Source organism: Podarcis raffonei, chromosome 10 (genome assembly GCF_027172205.1).
Source record: "Podarcis raffonei isolate rPodRaf1 chromosome 10, rPodRaf1.pri, whole genome shotgun sequence".
In the NCBI taxonomy this organism is placed as follows: Eukaryota; Metazoa; Chordata; class Lepidosauria; order Squamata; family Lacertidae; genus Podarcis; species Podarcis raffonei.
In genome coordinates this window covers 43,660,424-43,679,391 of record NC_070611.1, presented here as the reverse complement: position 1 = coordinate 43,679,391, position 18,968 = coordinate 43,660,424, and the positions used below count along the sequence as shown (strand labels likewise).

The window sequence follows — 18,968 nt, the reverse complement described above, 5'->3', positions numbered from 1 at the left end:
TATGAGTTGGGTCAAACTTATTCAGAGACAGCTCCAGGGAGGTCATACTATGCATGAAGTTCTGAGGTGTCCCTTGTAAGAGCGTGTCAGCATGGATGTTAAAATCCCCTAGGACAACCAAACTAGGTGTCCCTAGGAGAACATCTGCCACGACCTGAAGCAGCTTGGATAGGGAATCCTTGGTGCGGCAGGGAGGTCAGTACACCAAAAGGAATCCTGTACTGCTCCTATCGCCCACCTTCCAGAACATGCACTCAGACAACTGGGTCTTCCCAATAGGACGCCTGGTGTAAGCTAATGGCTTTCTAGATATCACTGCAGCACCCACCCGCCCATATGTCCTGGGTTGCTGTGCGTAAGAGAAACCTGGTGGACAAGCAGCAGCAAGGACAGGCCCATCTGCTTCATCGAACCACATGCCAGGTCAAGTCCTCCATCCACGACCAAGTCGTGGGTGACAGCCGTCTTGTGAATCATTCACCTGGCATGTGGGTCATGTGGGTCTCCCTTGTTGATTCCAGTATCCTTCTGGTCTAGACCAGACCCGGAGGCAGGGATAGACTTCAAACAATGACTAAACTTGCCTCCTCGGTAATGACATGGTCTGGTCTTAGCACAATTCCTCCTCCTACCTGTCATCCCTGAGAATGGGTGTCCCCTTGCATCCCCCCCCCCCTGCGGAACGGGCCCCAACCATTCTGTTGGTGTGTCCACAGCCTCAGTCTCTTAGCACACAAATAGATGACAATATCTTTTCTACGTACCAGGGGACTCTATCTTCCGTCCAAACACCTGGACTTCACAAATCGTGAGGTATTCTTTCCTAGGTAGGGTAACAGTGACATACCGCCCTTTTGATGCTTCACAGTTAAAGCTGCCTGTTTCCCCAGCACCCAAAGAACCTATTGTAGCACATCTAGAAAAGAACCAAATCATATATTATTATTATTATTTTTAAAATAGCATTAAACAGTAATGGAAGAATTTTTTTCAGTAACCTGAACTCACATGAAAAAGTCAGAAAAGAAAGCAAATATTTGCTATGTTCTGGGAAATCAAATTGCTAGGGATATGTCTGGAACATTTGCACTCCATTGTCCTCCCTGTACCATAATCCTGTAAAGCAGGGATGCCAGAAAATGTTGACAAAATAGAAGTGGAAATGGCCAGTGTTGACAAATTCACCCCATGAGAGGAACAGAAATTGATCCAGTGGATATGATCAGTATTTGCTGATCAGTCCAAAACCAGTATGTAATTGACTACATCATGTTCCCCGATTTGCATTGCATTTCCATTCCAATGAAATCATAGAATCATAGAACAGCAGAGTTTGAAAGGACTGTGAGGGTCATCTAGTCCAACCCCCTGCAATTTAGGAATCTTGAACCCATGACCCTGAGATTAAAAGTCTCGTGTACTACTGTCGGAGCTATGCTGGCATGGCATAACAGGACAATGTAACCTGCCTAATATACATACAGTGGTACCTGGGGTTAAGTGCTTAATTCATTCCTGAGGTCCATTCTTAACCTGAAATTGTTCTTAACCTGAAGCACCACTTTAGCTAGTGGGGCCTCCCGCTGCCGCTGCACAGTTTCTGTTCTCATCCTGAAGGAAAGTTCTTAACCCGAGGTACTATTTCTGGGTTAGCGGAGTCTGTAACATGAATTGTATGTAACCTGAAGCGTATGTAACCTGAGGTACCACTGTACTAAATTTCATAACTTATGTAGTTTTGCCACAGCAGACAGCAAGACAAAATAAGTTAGCTTTCGGCAGAAAGCGAACTGTTGTGGAATGGAAACAGTCCTGCATGTGGCGAAAACAGGGCAGAACAGAAAAGTGTACCTCATGACATCTCTGTATGTAAGGAAAGGATGGGGAACCCATGGCCCTCCAGATATTGTTGGACTCCACCTCCCACCTGCTTGAACTCAAGATGAGGGGAGTGGTACTCCAATAACACCTGGGGGGCCTCAGCTTCCCCTTCCCTGGCTACAAAGCATCTGCTCCGTATACAATACCTAGGATTTGTGGTGCCTCCTCTCTCTGCAGAGTCCCCAACTCGGATTTCAGCCCCATTAAGACGCTGAGCACAGCAGTCTTTCCGATTGGTGATGGTGACATGGAGTACTTGATATTGTGCCTTCAAGTCTACCATCCACCATGGATTATTTTCAGAATTTGTGTGGGTGCAGGATCCCTGGTTAAAATTACTGGCTGTGGACCCGTCAATGGCATTTCCAGCTGCTCCTAGCGAGCTGTAGGTACTGGATTGTGAAGCTTCTCCGGCGAGGGCCACATTGGTGTCTGAAAGAAAGAAAGGGGAAAGGTTCCATTTTGTTGCTGTTGTGCTTCAACCACTGAACTGCAAGGTAGGAAAAACTAAGAGAGCTGAATTAATTCTTAATTAATGCTCTTGCCATGCTCTCAGCAGGTGCCTAAAAACATGTGAGATCACAATCGTATGCAAGGTGGTAGAGCCCAAAAATGTGCATCCCAGTTTTCAGCCTCAACATGTTGGAGGGTACGGTATTTGTCTGGTGCTGAAACAAAATCTCAGCATTGGGTGAATCCCCTACAAGTGAGGAAGGGGAGGGAAAGGGAGCCTGGGTGTAATCAGGGGAAACTGTTATTTCAGTTGCAGGCTTAGTAGCAGCAGAGCGTGGAAAGTAAGAGTTTATGCCTGTATACTATACCCGTCAACTGCCCCATTTAAGCTGGACATTCCAGAATCAAAGAAGCCAATCCTAAAATAAAGCTCCCAGGATTCTTGGGGGAAAGTCATGCATTTAAATGTGCTTTAAATACAGGGTGTGTCCACAGCCTCAGTCTCTTTGCGCACAAATAGATGACAATATCTTTTCTACGTACCAGGGGTCTCTATCTTACATCCAAACACCTGGACTTCACAAAGCGTGAGGTATTCTTTCCCAGGTAGGGTAACTGTCACAAACTGGCCCTTCGATGATTCACAGTAAAATGTTTCTGTTTCCCCAGCACCCAAAGAACTTATTGTAGCACATCTAGAAAAGAAACGAAATCATTAAAAAACATGAATAGCATTAAACAATAATGGAAGAATTTTTTTCAGCAAAAAACCCCACATAGAATCAGAGAACAGTAGAGTTGGAGAGGACTATGACGGTCACCTAGCCCAAACATCTGCAAATTAGGAATATTTTGTCCAGTGTGGGTCTTGAACTCATGACCTGGAGATTTAAAGTCTCATGCTCTACTGTCAGAGCTATGCTGGAGTGGCATAACAGAACAATGCAACCTACGTAATTTACATACTGAATTATATAAATTACATAAGTTATGTAGTTGTTAGGAGTCCAGGTTCCCGGCTTGATAACACAGTAAGCGCAAGTAATTAAAAAGGAGGATTTATTGCAAAAAAAACCCCAAGCAATCTATTTCCGGACGGCTCTAGCAAACCTCCAGCCCCCATTACTCAGTTGACTTTTCTGAGGGGTTCTTCCTGTGTCGACAGAAGAGATTGACCCTTTGATTTGTCTAGGAGCCTTCCTATATTCCTACACCTCAGACTTACTTAGTCAGCTGCAGCCCCTTCCTGTTCCGAAAAGCTGTCTGTGACTTTCCACGCCTGTTTGGGCTTCCGGGGAGCTTTGGCTGTGTTCCAGCCTGCTCTCCGTTCCTTCCTTATCAGCCAGCCATCCAAGATCAGGGGGACTTGATGCTGGCAGCTGCGGGCTCTCCTATGGCAGCATGAAAGCCCAGCCCCCCTGTCCAGACTGCATTCTGCAGCCAGCTGCAAGATTACACTTGGAGCTGGTGTGTTCATGACAGAAGTTTTGCCACAGTGGAAAGCAAAACATAATAACATAGCTTTTGGCAGACAGTGAACTGCAGCAGACAATGAACTGCATGTGACGAAAACAGGGCAGAACAGAAAATCATACCTCACAACTTCTCTACATGAAAGGAAGATATAGGAAACCCATGGCCCTCCAGATATTGTTGGACTCCACCTCCCACCTGCTTGAACTCAAGATGATGGGAGTGGTACTCCAATAACACCTGGGGGGCCTCAGCTTCCCCTTCCCTGGCTACAAAGCATCCGATCCGTATACAGTACCTAGGATTTGTGGTGCCTCCTCTCTCTGCGGAGTCCCCAACTCGGATTTCAGCCCCATTAAGACGCTGAGCACAGCAGTCTTTCCGATTGGTGATGGTGACACGAAGTACTTGATATTGTGCCTTCAAGTCTACCATCCACCATGGATTCCTTTCAGAATCTGTGTGGGTGCAGGATCCCTGGTTAAAATCACTGGCTGTGGACCCGTCAATGGCATTTCCAGCTGCTCCTAGCGGGTGGATGTTGCTAGATTGTGAAGCCTCTCCGGCAAGGGCCACATTGGTGTCTGAAAGAAAGAAAGGGGAAAGGTTCCATTTTGTTGCTGATGTGCTTCAACCACTGAACTGCAAGGTAGAAAAAACTAAGAGAGCTGAATCAATTCTTAACCCATTCACATAAATTCTAACCTATCCACACCAGTTTTTTCCACAATTGCCTGGCATAAGTAGACACAGGTCCAGGCAGGGCTTTATTTTGCCCCATTGCTTTAGTGGGAAAACTCACCGTTTACCTCTAAATCAAAACAAAAGTCAAATGGGTTTCCTGCGGTGGGACCACACACACACACCCCACTCACTTGCACTCATGCCTACAAATCACATACCTCTGCCTAGAAATCGTGGCACAAACAGAAGTGAGGATGGGTCCTCGTTCTTTGTTAGGAAACCTTCCAGTGCAAAATAAAACCAGAAGTGTAATGAAGCTGGCTAAACCTATGTCATATTCTACTTGCGGTTACTGCAACAAACAGCACAAAAGGCGCGTACTCCAACCAAACAAAAAGATTAGCATCACCTCCAAGTGTCCCTGTTTTTCGGGGACAGTTCTGGAATTACAAAAGCCATGCTAGCTGGGGATTTGATCCCTGAATGTCCCCAATTCCCCTTCAGGGCTACCGCTGCTGAGCTTGGAGAGGAGCACGAGCTGGAGGTTGTTCAGAGCAGTGGCAGTAGTGGCGGCAGTGGCAGCTCTGCAGGAACATCCTGGTGCCTCTCTGGTGCCTCTCCAGGGACTCTCTGTGGCTGCTGTTGCTGGCCTTTTCTCTTGGGCAGTTTGCAGCAGTTGCAGGAGAGCGGGTCAGGAGGAGGAGAGGCTGCTGCCACCCTAAAATCCAGCTTCATGTAGCGAGTTGGCATTCAGGACCATTCAGGGAGGAACGAAAGGGGGAGTGGAGCAGGGTGCAAGGAGTCTTGATTTTTAAGATGCTTTGTGCATCCACGTCTAACATTGCCCCTTTCTAAAAGTTATTAATTGGTATGTGTTTTTCTTTTTGTAAATCTTCCAAAGATTGAAATAAGATAACATTGGAATTAGAGGGTTTCCCTCGGGGGTAGAGGAATGGGGTCAATTGTTAGGGGGACGGAGAAATGTTCCTGTTTTCATTTCAGGAATGTTGAAGGGTATGGGTTAGTTGTGCCTAAGACTGCATTCTTGTACTCACTTACCTGGAGTAAATATTGAACTTAATGAGCTTTAATTCAGTGACACTAAAAGCCCATTGAAACCAAAGGAACAAGTTATTTGTGCCTAATGCAACTTCCATTGTCATTAAACTAACCCCTGAGCAAACATGGTTAGAATCTCCCCCTGAGTCCTATTAAATTCAGTGCAGCTTACTCTGAGGTAAAGAGGTTAGGAGTGCTGCCATTAGTTCCCATAATTATGAATTGTTGCTGAAAAGCTGTAACCCATATTCAAACGAGCCCCGGGTGACAAAAGCTGGCGGGCAACAGTAGTTCCCAATGAAGAGGGCACATTGAGCGCTTTATAAATAATAAATAATAAATAGTTTTATAAATAATTTAATGTGTCAACATGAATAGAAGTTATTAATATTGCAGTTGTTGTATATAAGGGATTATTATTATTATGACCGGAATGTAATGGAAATTAGTAAGATTTTGGAACGCAGAAATAAAGCAAATAACCAAGCCATCAATTCTAGCATGTGGGGGGGGGCACCTTATCTAAATTATACAATTTGGTATTTGAACTATTGGTATTAATAATTGTATTGTAAATTGGTGTTGCTATAATGAGACTATTATTGGATTGTAATTAAAAATAAAAATTATTATAAAAACCCCAAACAGTAGTTTCCAATGAGGAGGGCAGATTGAGCACTTCAGGAATTTATCTTGACTCTGATTAACTACTGTTAAGAAATATTTCTTAACCAAAACAGAGGCCCAGATCTAAAGGCAGGCACTCATATAGGAAGCCCTATTGAAATTAACAGGCTATCTGTAAGTCACAATTAACTTGTCATATTCTTTTCCAGTGGGAATTAAGCCAGCCTTCTATGGGTTTGCACCAGTGAATATTGGGGGGGAAGGAAAACTAGGGGGAGGAATGACACCCAATTCTTGGTAACGCACCTTCCAATGCAGGCCGTGTTGGCAGGATGGTCAAGAGCATCAGCAAAAGGCAGCATCTCACAGTCCTTCCTCGAAGCATTGTGTCCTTTTTGGGCCAAGGCTCAGGAGACAAGACTTACAGAGAGAGAGAAGGGCTCTTGGCTTGAGTGCCCCCAACAGAGTGGGAAGGGGGTTATTAAACTGCCCGGGATGCTGCTCTCCTCCAATCAGAAAACTGTTCATAGCAAAGACCACTCAAAGTTTCCTTTCAACTTTGTGGTCAAAGCAAATATTTGACCTCTTGCCAGTTATTACAACATGAGGAGATTTGGTTGATAAAGGGCAGGGTCTGAGGTAAATGAGACAAAATAGCAGAAAGAGTATGTGAACCATGGTCTTAAATGAAAATAAATAGGAGTTCGGTTATTTCTTTGAAAGCAAAGTTACACAGACACTGTATTGCACCACAAGAAAATCCCTCCAGCTCCAAACCTATATAGAGCTGTGTCATGTGAAGCATCTAACACCTGTTCTGGGATTAGCTATCTCGATCATGTCACACCAATTCTTGATTGTCAATGATGGTTGCCAGTCTGTTTCAGTACCCAATTCAAAGTGCTGTTTTTAACCTTTAAATCCATTAGCAGCCTTTGGGGCAGATTACCTAAAAAGGATTGCATGCTTTCCCAACCAAGAGACCTTCTTGGCTGTGAGTTGTGGAAGACCTGCTCTCTGCCTTGCAGTCCTTTTTCCACCTGGCCTGAGACAACAGGACCTGCACTAATTCCCGCTGCAGAAGCTGAGGCTGCTGAACAGACTCTTGGGCTGGGGCGTTTTCTTGGGGGTTCGGTTGTTGTTACTGAAACTGCCAGCCTGCAACAACAGCCACACCCGGAAATGGTGTTCACTGGCCGGCTAAACCAGGTCAAGGGTAGATGATGGGTTTCAAACCCTTGGTGTGTTAGGGACTCCCGGGCATATGAAGACAGGCTCTTGTGGATTGATTGAGTAGAGAGGATTAATACACATATTGGCAAGTGAAAAGGAGAAAGCTGAGTTTGCTCCACAACTCTCAACTCTTTCTAATTAGTTCTAACTGTTTCAACCTTTTGTTAAGTAGTTTTAACTTGTCTCATCGATATTTTACAGAATGCAGACCAGAGGACAAAAGTCTGGATTTCATCTGTCCTGGAGGTCTGGGTTTTCCCCCCTTTTTTAATTTTTATTTTTGCATTTTTTCAGTTACATACATATTCATTTCTTTCTCTGTGTTTTTCTAGTTTATCTTATCACCTCTTCTAAATGTCTAATAGAGCATCTAATACAATAATAGGTATCTAATACAACAATGAAACATCTCTAATCAGATCCTATCATATGAAGACTTCCCAGCCTATCTTTCCTTGACAGCCTAGATTTTCCTTTCATTTTGCTGCAACTCCTTAGTTTATATTTTCTTTTTTCCCCTGTACCTATCCTTTTACTCTTTTAAAAAACTGGTGTTCAAGAATCTATCCCCGCTTGTATATTTATAATTATTCCGCTCTTTTTAAAATTGTAGCTGTCAAACCAGCTACGGTAAATTCTATTAGTTTCAACATCCACTGATCTTTTGTCAGAATTGTTCTTTCTTTCCACATTTTTGCATATGTTATCCTTGCCTCTGCTGTTGCATAGAGGAATAGGTTTTTTAGTTTTGTTTGGGAGTTCCTGTCCTATTAGGGCTAGCAGGAATGCTTCTGGTTTTGGGGAGAATGAACATTTGAGCATCTTCATAAGTTCTTCATGAATCATCCCCCAAAACGCTTTTGCGCTTTTGCACTGCCACCACAAGTGGATTAACATGCCTTCTGCATCCATACATATCCAGCATTGGTTAGATCCTCTTTTATTTATCTTTACCAATTTTCTGGGCATCAGGTACCACCTAAAAAGCATCTTTATTACGGTATATTTTCTCCAAATGTATAGCATGCTGAAATTTTAACCGTATTATTCCATAATTTATCCCAATCTGCCAGGTCTATATTATATCCAAAATCTGCAGCCCAGTCAATCATTGCCGCCTGGAAGTCTGTTTTAATGAATTTTAAACCCATAAGAACTCCGTTTGTCTGTGGAGTACAGAGACTGGGTGGTGTGACGTGTCACTCTCTACCTATTATTGCTATAATTTACTATTTCCTTCAAGTAAGAAAGCCGTTGAGTGTTGTAACATCTTGCACAAATTTGCTTTGCTCAAGAGAAAAACCTGTCCTGCCTGGAGTTTAGCAACTAGGCCAGGAGTTGCTGAAAGGAATTAAAGGAATTAAAGGCAAAAGAATCTGCCCTATAGTTCAGTTCAAAATATTAAGTGAAGTAGATCCATCTGATATGGTGGTTACAAGAATGCAAAAAGAAAAAGATTGGAACAAGTTAAGCAAGCCAGACAAAGCCAAACCAACAAAGGAAGCTATCAAAATATTTCTCTCCCATTGATAGGACTCCCTCAAAGCAGGAAAGTACTACTCCTCTGGTGCAAGGAATCTCCATGCCCTGTGAAATTGTGTAGAGCTTAGAAAAGAGAATGAGTGCTTTCCCTCTTCTCCCTCTGTTGTGTGAAGATGCCAGCACACAGGAAGCTGTTCAGGATCTTTTGTCATGGAACTGTCCCTGATCATAGCTGTCAACCTCTCCTTTTTTTGTGGAACATTCCCTTATTCCAGCACCGTTTCCCGCTGCTTCCCCCTGCTATCCCTGATTGTCAGATATCCCGTAGACTGTCCCTGGGACAGGTAAGGCTGCAGATCCCTTAATTTCAAATCTGAAAGTTGACAGCTCTGTCCCTGGTTCCCCATAGCTAATTCTCCACAGCCTTACCTGCTGTCTAGCTTGAACAAATCAGTTATGTTAACACAGTGATAAAAGGCTCCCAACTCAGGAAAGCCCAAGAGTCCAGTCTCATGCCCTGAGGGCTTGGTTTTTTTGCCATTTGTGTATACCTGTGATGTGTATAATGATTTAACGATATGTGCTATGTTTTTGAGACCCTTTTGTTTACTTTTGCTTTCAGAGATCGGAGTGGCTTGCAGCAGTATATTGGGCAGAATGACATACAAAGGGATGTCTATTAAGAGAAATTCATGCAAAAATGTGGATGAATTATTGTGGGGACTTGTTTATTAAAAATTATCAAAGTGATATGAAGATCTGAAATTAACAGGGCTGCCAATGGGCAATATAGTGGGTACACATGTACCAGGCCCCCAACCCAGCAAGGGTACTGAATTCTTAACTTCCATTTTTAAAAAGGTAAGCCAATCAAACATCTATAAAGAAAGCTAGAAAGCAAAATGTGGAGGCAACAATTAGGGGGATACAGAGAAGCTGCTATTGCCAAGAATGCTCAATAAATTAATCTCTGTTGTTAAGCTATCAGAGGAAGGAATGCTGACCACCCCTACCTGGTACTCCTAGATGGCCTCCAAGGGCGGCAGGAAAAAAAGAGGAATATCTTGTTATTCCTGCTAGTCTGGCACTGGATGAAGAGATTAGCTGTATGCATGTTTAAGTGCTGTCCTGCATGTCCACATTATTTCATTCAATCCCCAAGTATCCTGCCTTTACAGTGGAAAACACAACTGGCTGTTTTTGGTATGATTTACTATATTTACTCAAAACTAATGCGCACTCTTTTTTGCCCAATTACATTGTGAAAATTACTGTGTGCATTAGATTCAATGGTGTATTACATTCGAGTAAATACAGTAGTTTTGCAGGCCATGATTGATCAGGCCTTGGTCCCCAAAAGCCTCTCCCTGAGATTCCTGCCTTCATAAGTGCCTGAGCACTCAGAAAATTGTCCATGAAGCTGCTGGACAACTTTTGACAGAGCAAGCAAGGGAAAGCCAGCTTTCCCCTCCACGAGACCCTCCCCTTCTGACTCCATCAGCATGGTTGGTTTTGTTGTTGTTGTTTTTTAAGAGAGATTGCACACACAGAGATTTTTTTAAAAATGAACATACAGACACAACCAACTAACCAATCCTTTTCTAAAAACTCGCTTACAAAAGAGGTAGCAGCGGTGAAGGCGTGACAGATCAGAAGCCCCCCGGGCCAGGCTGTCCAATCAGCGCTCAAGCCAGCTTCAGGCACCCTTCCATTTGGGAATGCTGATACAGCAGAGGGGAGCAGAGAGAAATGTGTTTGTGTGTGTGTGTATTTTAAAACCTGGCTCCCTCCACTTGCACAAGTTCTGAGAGGGGCAGGGGAAGGAGAAGGAGGAGGAAAAGCGGAATGCAGTGCAGGCAGCAGGCTGACTGAAACTCATTATAAAAAGTGCACATTTTGCCGATGCACATTACATTCACCAGCAAATACGTTTTTTGTTTCTTTTTATTTCTTTTATTAGTTTTCCAGATTTTAACAAATCAGTCCATATTTTTTAAATTTTATACAATTTTTTAAATAATTTCCCACACGTGTTACAAACATATGTCCAATTCCTCCTGTTGTTGCTACATTCCTTCTTCTTTTCATCGCCTTCTCGTCCTTCTGCTAGTTTTAATCCATTGTCATAGCTGGCCTTGATTATTTCCATACAGTCAGCACCACTGTGGTTTCCCAAACATATAAATCCATTTCGTGCATGCAGCCCTTCTGGCACTCTGTTCCCAGACCTGGTGTGTGAAGAGATCAACTGCCCTCGTTGTCTATCCATTTACAATCCACTCCTTAGAAAACATTCCTTACGTTGTTCAAGGACAAGCTGAGCTACAAATAACTCCCCAACAAGTCACCCATTCTGCCAATAAAACTCAGGGATCACTTTCCAGAGCTTTTTATTTCAATGTTTTGAAACAAAATGGCGCTGGCGCATTAGACTTGAGCAAATACGGTACTTGCAAGTAATTCTCTTGAATAAATGAGGCTCCTCTCCTACCTAGCAAAAGTTTGGGTATGATTCACTTGATATTGTTATGATGACTTTATACTGCAGTGTCTGCCCCACCCCAATGTGGTTTTTCATGTCAGCCCCACAGCCACTGCTGATTTGCTTGTCATCACTGGGCTGTTACTGACTCATATGCACTAAGCATAAATCAAAAGTGTAAAATATATTTTTTAAAAATCAGCAAATACACCCATATAATCAATGCACACTTTACAGCTACAGAAGGTGAAAATTCCTATAGGCTGCACTTTAACATAAGGTTGCTTTTTTGTGTTTATTAAGGTTGACAAAATTGTGGGGGGTGTTTGCCCCCCTGAGAGTTCTGAAACTGTTCTGTTGATTCTTGTTGTATATTTGTATTTTGCTCTTCAGCTCAGGAACTCATGGCTGTGTACCTTGTCCTCCCCTCTTTTTATCTTTGCAACAGCCCCGTGAGACAGACTAGGATAACTTATACAAGACTAGGATACATCAGCAGCAGTTCTTGCCAAATGGATTGTGTAGGTGGATGCAGGGCCCCCAATCGACATGCATTGAACTGCCTTAGGAAATCCTGTTGGTATCACTGGAACTTTAGAAGGGAAGAAGGGAAATTGGAGAGAACCCAAAATGGACAGATGCGCCTATTCCTATACAGTTTTAAGACCATGTTCCCTGTTTTCCAACCCAAGAGTAAAAGCAGGGTGGGAGGCATGCAAGATAGTTTTATCTTGCCTAAAGACAGCTGAAACCCTGCTGCCTGCTGTTTTTTGGAAGACTGTCAATATCCGTTCAACTTCTTCTGCAACAGAGTTCAAGGCTAGCAGCTTCAGCTCCTGAAAATAAACACTATACAACTGCAGCAATAGTCATTCAAGGCTGAAAGATGGAATGGAAAATAGGGCAACCTTGGGAACAGCCTGACAGACCTGTTTGCAAGTTATGAACAAACACTAGCTGTGGGAAAGAGAGACGGTGTCCACTTTATCAGATGCACAAAGTGAAATCCTTGGTTGGCAGCTTTGTGCAACGTGGCCATAAAGGGGGAGGAATGGGAGCAGGAGGCAAGCAGTACAATCTGTGATCTCAAAGATCCATTGCCTACAGTAACCTCCTCCAACTCCTCCTCCTGGGGCTCCTGGGGTTGTAGTTCAACATCTGGACGACACCCAATAAGGAGAGTCTGGTTCACAGCCACGTTCAGTGTTAGAACTACACCCTTGCCTCACGTGTTGGGCAGAATCACCATTTTGCTCATTCCAAATGTGTGTTTTTTCCACAACAGAATAACATGGCTGGTTTTCTCCTATACAGTGGTACCTCGCATTACAGATGCTTCAGGTTACAAGCACTTCAGGTTACAGACTCCGCTAACCCTGAAATAGTACCTTGGGTTAAGAACTTTGCTTCAGGATGAGAACAGAAATCGCATGACGGTGCCGCGGCGGCAACAGGAGGCCCCATTAGCTACAGTGGTACCTCAGGTTAAGAATAGTTTCAGGTTAAGAACAGACCTCCAGAATGAATTAAGTTCTTAACCCGAGGTACCACTGTATATGTTCTACAGTACATGGAAACAAAGCCTATGGGCCACACTCCAGTTTCATGTGTTAAATCTCTGTTACAGTACATTCATATCCAGTATTGATCTAAATGGACATAATGGTCTGACTCAGTCACGAAGGCCTTTCAAAATCTGAGATTGCTTCCCAACAGCTTTTATTGATATGTTTGCCATTTTTAAATTGTTTCTGCTGGGTCTACCACCACTTTGAAAAAGTGAGAGTTATGACTATTTAAATAAAGTATGTAAGAAAAATCAAGGAATACGTTTCCCCATCTTGTAACAGATGACACACCCAGCCACATAGAGTTGCAAGTTCTACTGTTTATTTGGGATTGTAGCGGTCATGGAAGGTGTTGACATCCCTCTGGGTGCAGGTTCTTCTAGACAGCCAACCAGGTTCCTTCTTGTTACCACTGATTAACTATAATTTGTGATGTCTTTCTACAAATCTAGCGGCTCTTGGTTACACAATTTCTGCTGTCCCATAAAATATAATCTATGAAAAAGAAAAATAAGGCAGCTGAGATACCAGGGTAATTTGTGGGTTGCATCTCCTTGGGATGCAACCTCCCAGGGTTATTTTTTCCATTCATTACATGATTATAGCTACCCATCCCAAACATTCCCTGGGCAACATACAGTCGTACCTTGGTTGTCAAACACCCTGGAACTTGTACATTTTGTTTTTTTTTAATAAATGTTTATTAAAATTTTGCTAAACAAAAGATTCATCATTTCAAAATGTATCATTTCCATACATAAGGTTCATATAAAAAACAAATACAACAGAAAAACAGAAATATATAACCAAAAAAAAGAAAAATAGAAAAAAGAAAAGAAAAATGAAAGACCCTTTTTCTTAAATTTCTAAAGTTCCATACCCCTCTGTCTTGACCTCCTCACATCCCCCTTTTTTGTGTTCCTCTTTATTCCAATCCAATTCAGCAAATTCAAAACCTTATTTAAACCATACTTAATTTTACATTCTTCTAATTATTATGTCCCGATTTTCCATTATTTTAATCCATATCTCCTCTTATATACTATGACATAATAATGTTGTGTTCATAACCCCCTATCCTTTTTAACATTCTTCTTTTAATTCACCTTTAACCAAGTCTCACAAACCCTGTTGCCTTCACTTCCCACATCATATTAACACTCCAAGATTTTACAATATTTCTGTAAATAGTCCTTAAACTTTTTCCAGTCCTGTTCAAACAAGTCTTCTCCCTGATCGCGGATTCTGCCAGTCATTTCAGCCATCTCCATGTAGTCGATCACTTGCGTCTGCCATTCCTCCACGGTGGGTAAATCTTGTGTCTTCCAGTACTTAGCAAGAAGTATTCTTGCTGCTGTTGTTGCATACATAAAAAAATGTTCTATCTTTCTTTGGCACCCATTGGCCAACTATGCCCAAAAGAAAGGCCTCTGGTTTCTTAGGAAAGGTACTTTTGAATACCTTCTTGAGTTCATTATATATCATCTCCCAGTAAGCCTTGACCCTTGGGCATGTCCACCAAAGGTGAAAGAATGTTCCCTCAGCTTCTTTACATTTCCAACACTTATTGTCAGGCAGGTGATAAATTTTTGCAAGCTTGACTGGGGTCATGTACCACCTGTAAATCATTTTCATAATATTCTCCTTTAAGGCAATACATGCCATAAACTTCATACCGGTGGTCCACAACTGCTCCCAGTCAGCAAACATAATGTTATGACCTAAATCCTGCGCCCATTTAATCATTGCTGATTTAACCGTTTCATCCTGCGTGTTCCATTTCAGCAGCAAGTTATACATTTTTGACAAAATCTTAGTTTTTGATTCTAACAGTTCTGTTTCCAATTTTGATTTCTCCACCTGGAAGCCAATTTTTTTGTCCAAATTATAGGCTTCTCTTATTTGATAATAATGAAGCCAATCTCGCACTTTGTCTTTTAGTTTTTCAAAACTCTGCAGTTTCAATCTGTCACCTTCTTGTTCCAGAATTTCCCAATATTTTGGCCATTTGGCCTCCATATTGAGCTTTTTCTGAGCCTTAGCTTCCATAGGTGACAACCACCTTGGGGTTTTACTTTCTAGCAAATCTTTATATCTTATCCAGACGTTAAACAGAGATTTCCTGACAATATGGTTTTTAAATGCCTTATGAGCTTTAACCTTGTCGTACCACAGATATGCATGCCACCCAAAAACATTGTTGAAACCTTCTAAATCCAAAATGTCCGTGTTCTCAAGAAGCAGCCAGTCTTTCAACCAGCAGAATGCTGCTGATTCATAATACAATTTAAGGTCTGGCAGGGCAAATCCACCTCTTTCTTTTACATCAGTTAAAATTTTAAACTTTATTCTAGGTTTCTTGCCCTGCCAGACAAATCTAGAAATATCTCTCTGCCACTTCTTGAAACAGTCCATCTTGTCCAGAATTTGCAAAGATTGAAACAAAAATAACATTTTTGGCAATACATTCATTTTTATAACTGCAATTCGACCCAACAAGGAAAGCTTCAAATTAGACCAAATTTGGAACTTGTACATTTTGGCTCCGGAATGCCGCAAACCCATAAGTTATTGTTCTGGTTTGCCAATGGTCTTTTGGAACCCGAACGTCCAATGGGGCTTCTGTGACTTCTGATTGGCTGCTGATTTTGGAAGTAGAATGGACTTCCAGAATGGATTCCGTTCAACTTCCAAGGTATAACTGTACTGCAAAACAATACTAAACATGCAATATACAGTAATACTGTAATCTTATTATAAAAGTGTTGCTCACTAGGACATCTTTCCTATATGGAAGGATGCATATGCATGAGACAGTTGTCACAGATCAGAACCATGGACAGATGTTCTGTATCAGCATGAACACAACACCACTAAAGAGTAAGTTTTCCCTTGGAAAGGAGTGGGGCAAGGGGAAAACCGCTCATACCCATGCCCAGAAAGCAAGGATCAAGTGCCGATCGAACCTAGCTTTCTAGAGATAGCACAAGGCCCAGCTGCTTCTTTAGGCATACACAATATCCCAAGGAAGATGCACCAATGGCAACATGCATCTGGTGGGAGCAGCAGAAAGGTACTTATGGGAGGCTTCCCCATCCACTCAGCTTAGTCCTACCCACTAGTGTGCATGGAATATAGGAGACTTCCGGGTTGGCGCCATCGTCTAATGGCGGATTCCCTCCGAGCTCCGGAGGGAATCTGCTCAACAGGGGTCGGGTTCTGCTGCGGTGGCGACGCGGGGACCCTTAGAAACCACAGGCGCTGAAGCCTGTGGACCTGGTGACTCGGTGGGCACCATTTGCGCGCCCCCCCCGACCCGCAAAGAAGCCTTTTTAAAGGCTTCGGAACGGGGGACGGAGGGAGGTGTGGTGCTGAGAGTTCGACTGCTTCCCCTGCTGAGTGAAGCCGCATGCCATGGACGGAGAGCGTTAACTTCTTCTTTTGAACTTTTGGATCAAAGTAACGACCCGTGAGTAACACGGTAATTGGACTTAAAAGGGAAAATTACTTCTGGGAATTCGGCAAGATCGGGTAAGGTGCTAAAAAGGAAGTCAACCTGCCCGCCTTGTAAGCATCGTAAAGCAAGGATTTTATTACTAAGGTTGTGTGAATGTCTTTTGTTTTTTGTGGAAAAGCGCAATTAACTTTATATTGGGCCAATTTAAGTGACTGTGCTGGAGGATAAGAGAACGGAATTCACCCCTCCCCCAAAACCCGGGAGCGATCGGGCAGAGAGCCTGTGGAAGAGGTTTATAGACTTTGACAGCTGTCAAATTAGCTGTCAAAGCTGGAAAAAAAAAGGAGAACTGTGTCTTTGCTGGTTACATTTGATACAATTTGGTAACAAATTGTTAAAAACAAAGAAGAAAAGGTTAATTTGTCATTAAGTAACTAGAATCCCTCTAGAGGGGGTTCAGGACATTACAAAAATGGCTGTAAGTGGAAAAATACTGGCTGAACTGGAAAAGACCTTTCGTCTTTTGGGAAATCTACAGAAACAGACAGATGTTTTGACTATGAGTGTAATAACAATGAAGGGAACAGTAAACAAAATTGCTGAACCTGGAAAGGATATGATTCAAGCTCCTGCAGATGAACAGGGAAGTGTTGCTGCTGATACAAAAATCCTTATAGCCAAACAGGAGAAAGAGTCTGAGTCATTTGAGATGCCATTTAAAGAATATGAGAAAGAAGGAGGCGCTGGGATGTTGCAGATGGCTAAAGAGAGCCAGAGGCCTGTTAAGTTGGAAACAATTGAAAATAAGAACATGACAATGAAAGTTTGGCTGGAAGTGAAGAATGGAATCTGGAGAGATCTCCTTTTATGGGGATCGGAAGACATATGGAATATAAATATGGACAGTACAGAGTTTGGAGTCTTTGGGACATTTGAACTTATGAGAAGTAAGAAACAAGATTTTGGCTCCATTGTTAAATATGGAGGTCTGGCTGGAAGAAATATGGACTTTACTGGAACAGAGCCTCTTCGAGATTCGGAATTTAAAATAAAGGACCATCAAGAAAACCGGCAGAGAGAAATTGAGAGAGGGTTAAGTGCCTCGGATGTGAGATCGCCAGGCTGATTTTGGATGGACTGATGGACTTTGGTTGGGGATCGAAACCGGGAAAGGGGGTGGGAGGGCTTTGGGAATTTAAAGGGTGTAAAAATATGATTCTGTTTTAATTAAGTTGGCTTTTGCCACTAACATAAAAATGGGGAATTTGGGGAGAGATTTGGGGCCGACCTTAGCAAAAGATTATCAAAAATAAGTGTTTCGTGTATAAAGATTGGGATTTTTAAGTTTAAATAGGTTAATTAAATTGATGGAGGAATTTAGGGAAAGTATGTTAAGAATAAGTTTTGAAATATAAAGATAGAGGTTTAGAAGTTAAAATTTGTTTAAGATAATTGAATTAGAGGAAATAAGGTAAAGTGGGGGGGATAAAAATTGCTGAGCTAAAAATTGGAATTGGAATACAAGAAGGGTAGGTGTGGGGAAGTCAAGGAAATTGGGTATGGAATATAATTATGGTAAACTTTTAAATTGCTGTTTTTCTTTTTCTTTTCTTTTTTCTTTTTTTCTTTTTCTCTTTTCTGTTTTCCTTTGTATTCTTTTTTGAAAATTTTAATAAACATAATTTTAAAAAAAAGTGTGCATGGAATATAGCAGGATGCTCCCATTAAAAGAGTATATACACACACACTTCCACTTGTAGCTCTCAGTAGAAAAACAAATGATTGCATAACTCTATGTATGTATCACCAATCTGGAAATGCCCATCTGGAGCTCCAGTCATCCCTGGCCATTGCCCATATTGTCTGGTAATGGTGGGAGTTGGAGTCCAATAAGATCTGAAGGGCCCCAGGTCACTGCCTTAAAGATTGTGATGGGTGTGTGTGGGATGGAAGGCTGTGCCCTGCAAGATGAAATGAGCCACCTTATAGAGGCTTAGGAACAAGAGGGGAAGGCGTCAAGTTGCTGGAAGTGTTTGGTGAGGTGAAGAAAACCAAATTTACCATATTGATTCAAACTAACCAGCTAAATAAATATTGACTGTTCATGTTTAGTGTATAATGTTTTAGGCTTTTGGAGCATGTGTTATCTTAGGATCATTTACCAACCTTATGCTTCTTCCATTCCAGATGTGGTCCCCTCTTCATCTCCTAGATAAAACATATATTAAATGTCAAAGCAAGACTTCCTATGTGATGAAAAATATCTGAGCCATGCCAAACCTTACTTAAAAAACAACAACCCCAAGTATACTTGGTTGATGGAGATCACTGGAATCACAAACCCCCAAATAGCACAGAACTCGAGAAGAATTTCGTCAGTGTCCCACAGGAATATCAATGAATATAACAGATGTGAACTTCCTAGACCAGAGGTTCCCAAACCTATTTGGCCTGTTCATCAGACTTCCCAACAATGCGCGACACGCTCGCCTGCCAGCAGTTGCTTGTGAAGACCTGTTGGAGGACTGGACCACTGATCGGTTATAACTTGCACTTGGTGTGTTTCTTT

General features: G+C 42.3%; 2 protein-coding genes across 2 annotated transcripts in view; both read right to left on the bottom strand.

Annotated features, from left to right (window-relative positions):
• The window catches only part of LOC128422493 (uncharacterized), a 39,495-nt gene that overhangs the window by 14,930 nt on the left and 5,597 nt on the right, over window positions 1-18,968 (bottom strand). Inside the window, exons 4-8 of the mRNA XM_053406577.1 lie at window positions 6,484-6,597; window positions 4,106-4,391; window positions 2,878-3,029; window positions 2,028-2,313; window positions 765-916 (exon numbers count right to left, since the gene is read on the bottom strand). Of these exons, the coding sequence (XP_053262552.1) occupies window positions 765-916; window positions 2,028-2,313; window positions 2,878-3,029; window positions 4,106-4,391; window positions 6,484-6,597 (990 nt within the window). The remainder of the gene's footprint in view (window positions 1-764; window positions 917-2,027; window positions 2,314-2,877; window positions 3,030-4,105; window positions 4,392-6,483; window positions 6,598-18,968) is intronic.
• Window positions 13,245-18,968, bottom strand: part of LOC128422492 (uncharacterized) — a 66,228-nt gene continuing 60,504 nt past the window's right edge. The window contains exon 26 of the mRNA XM_053406576.1: window positions 13,245-13,437. The gene's annotated coding sequence lies outside the window, so the exon portion shown is untranslated. The remainder of the gene's footprint in view (window positions 13,438-18,968) is intronic.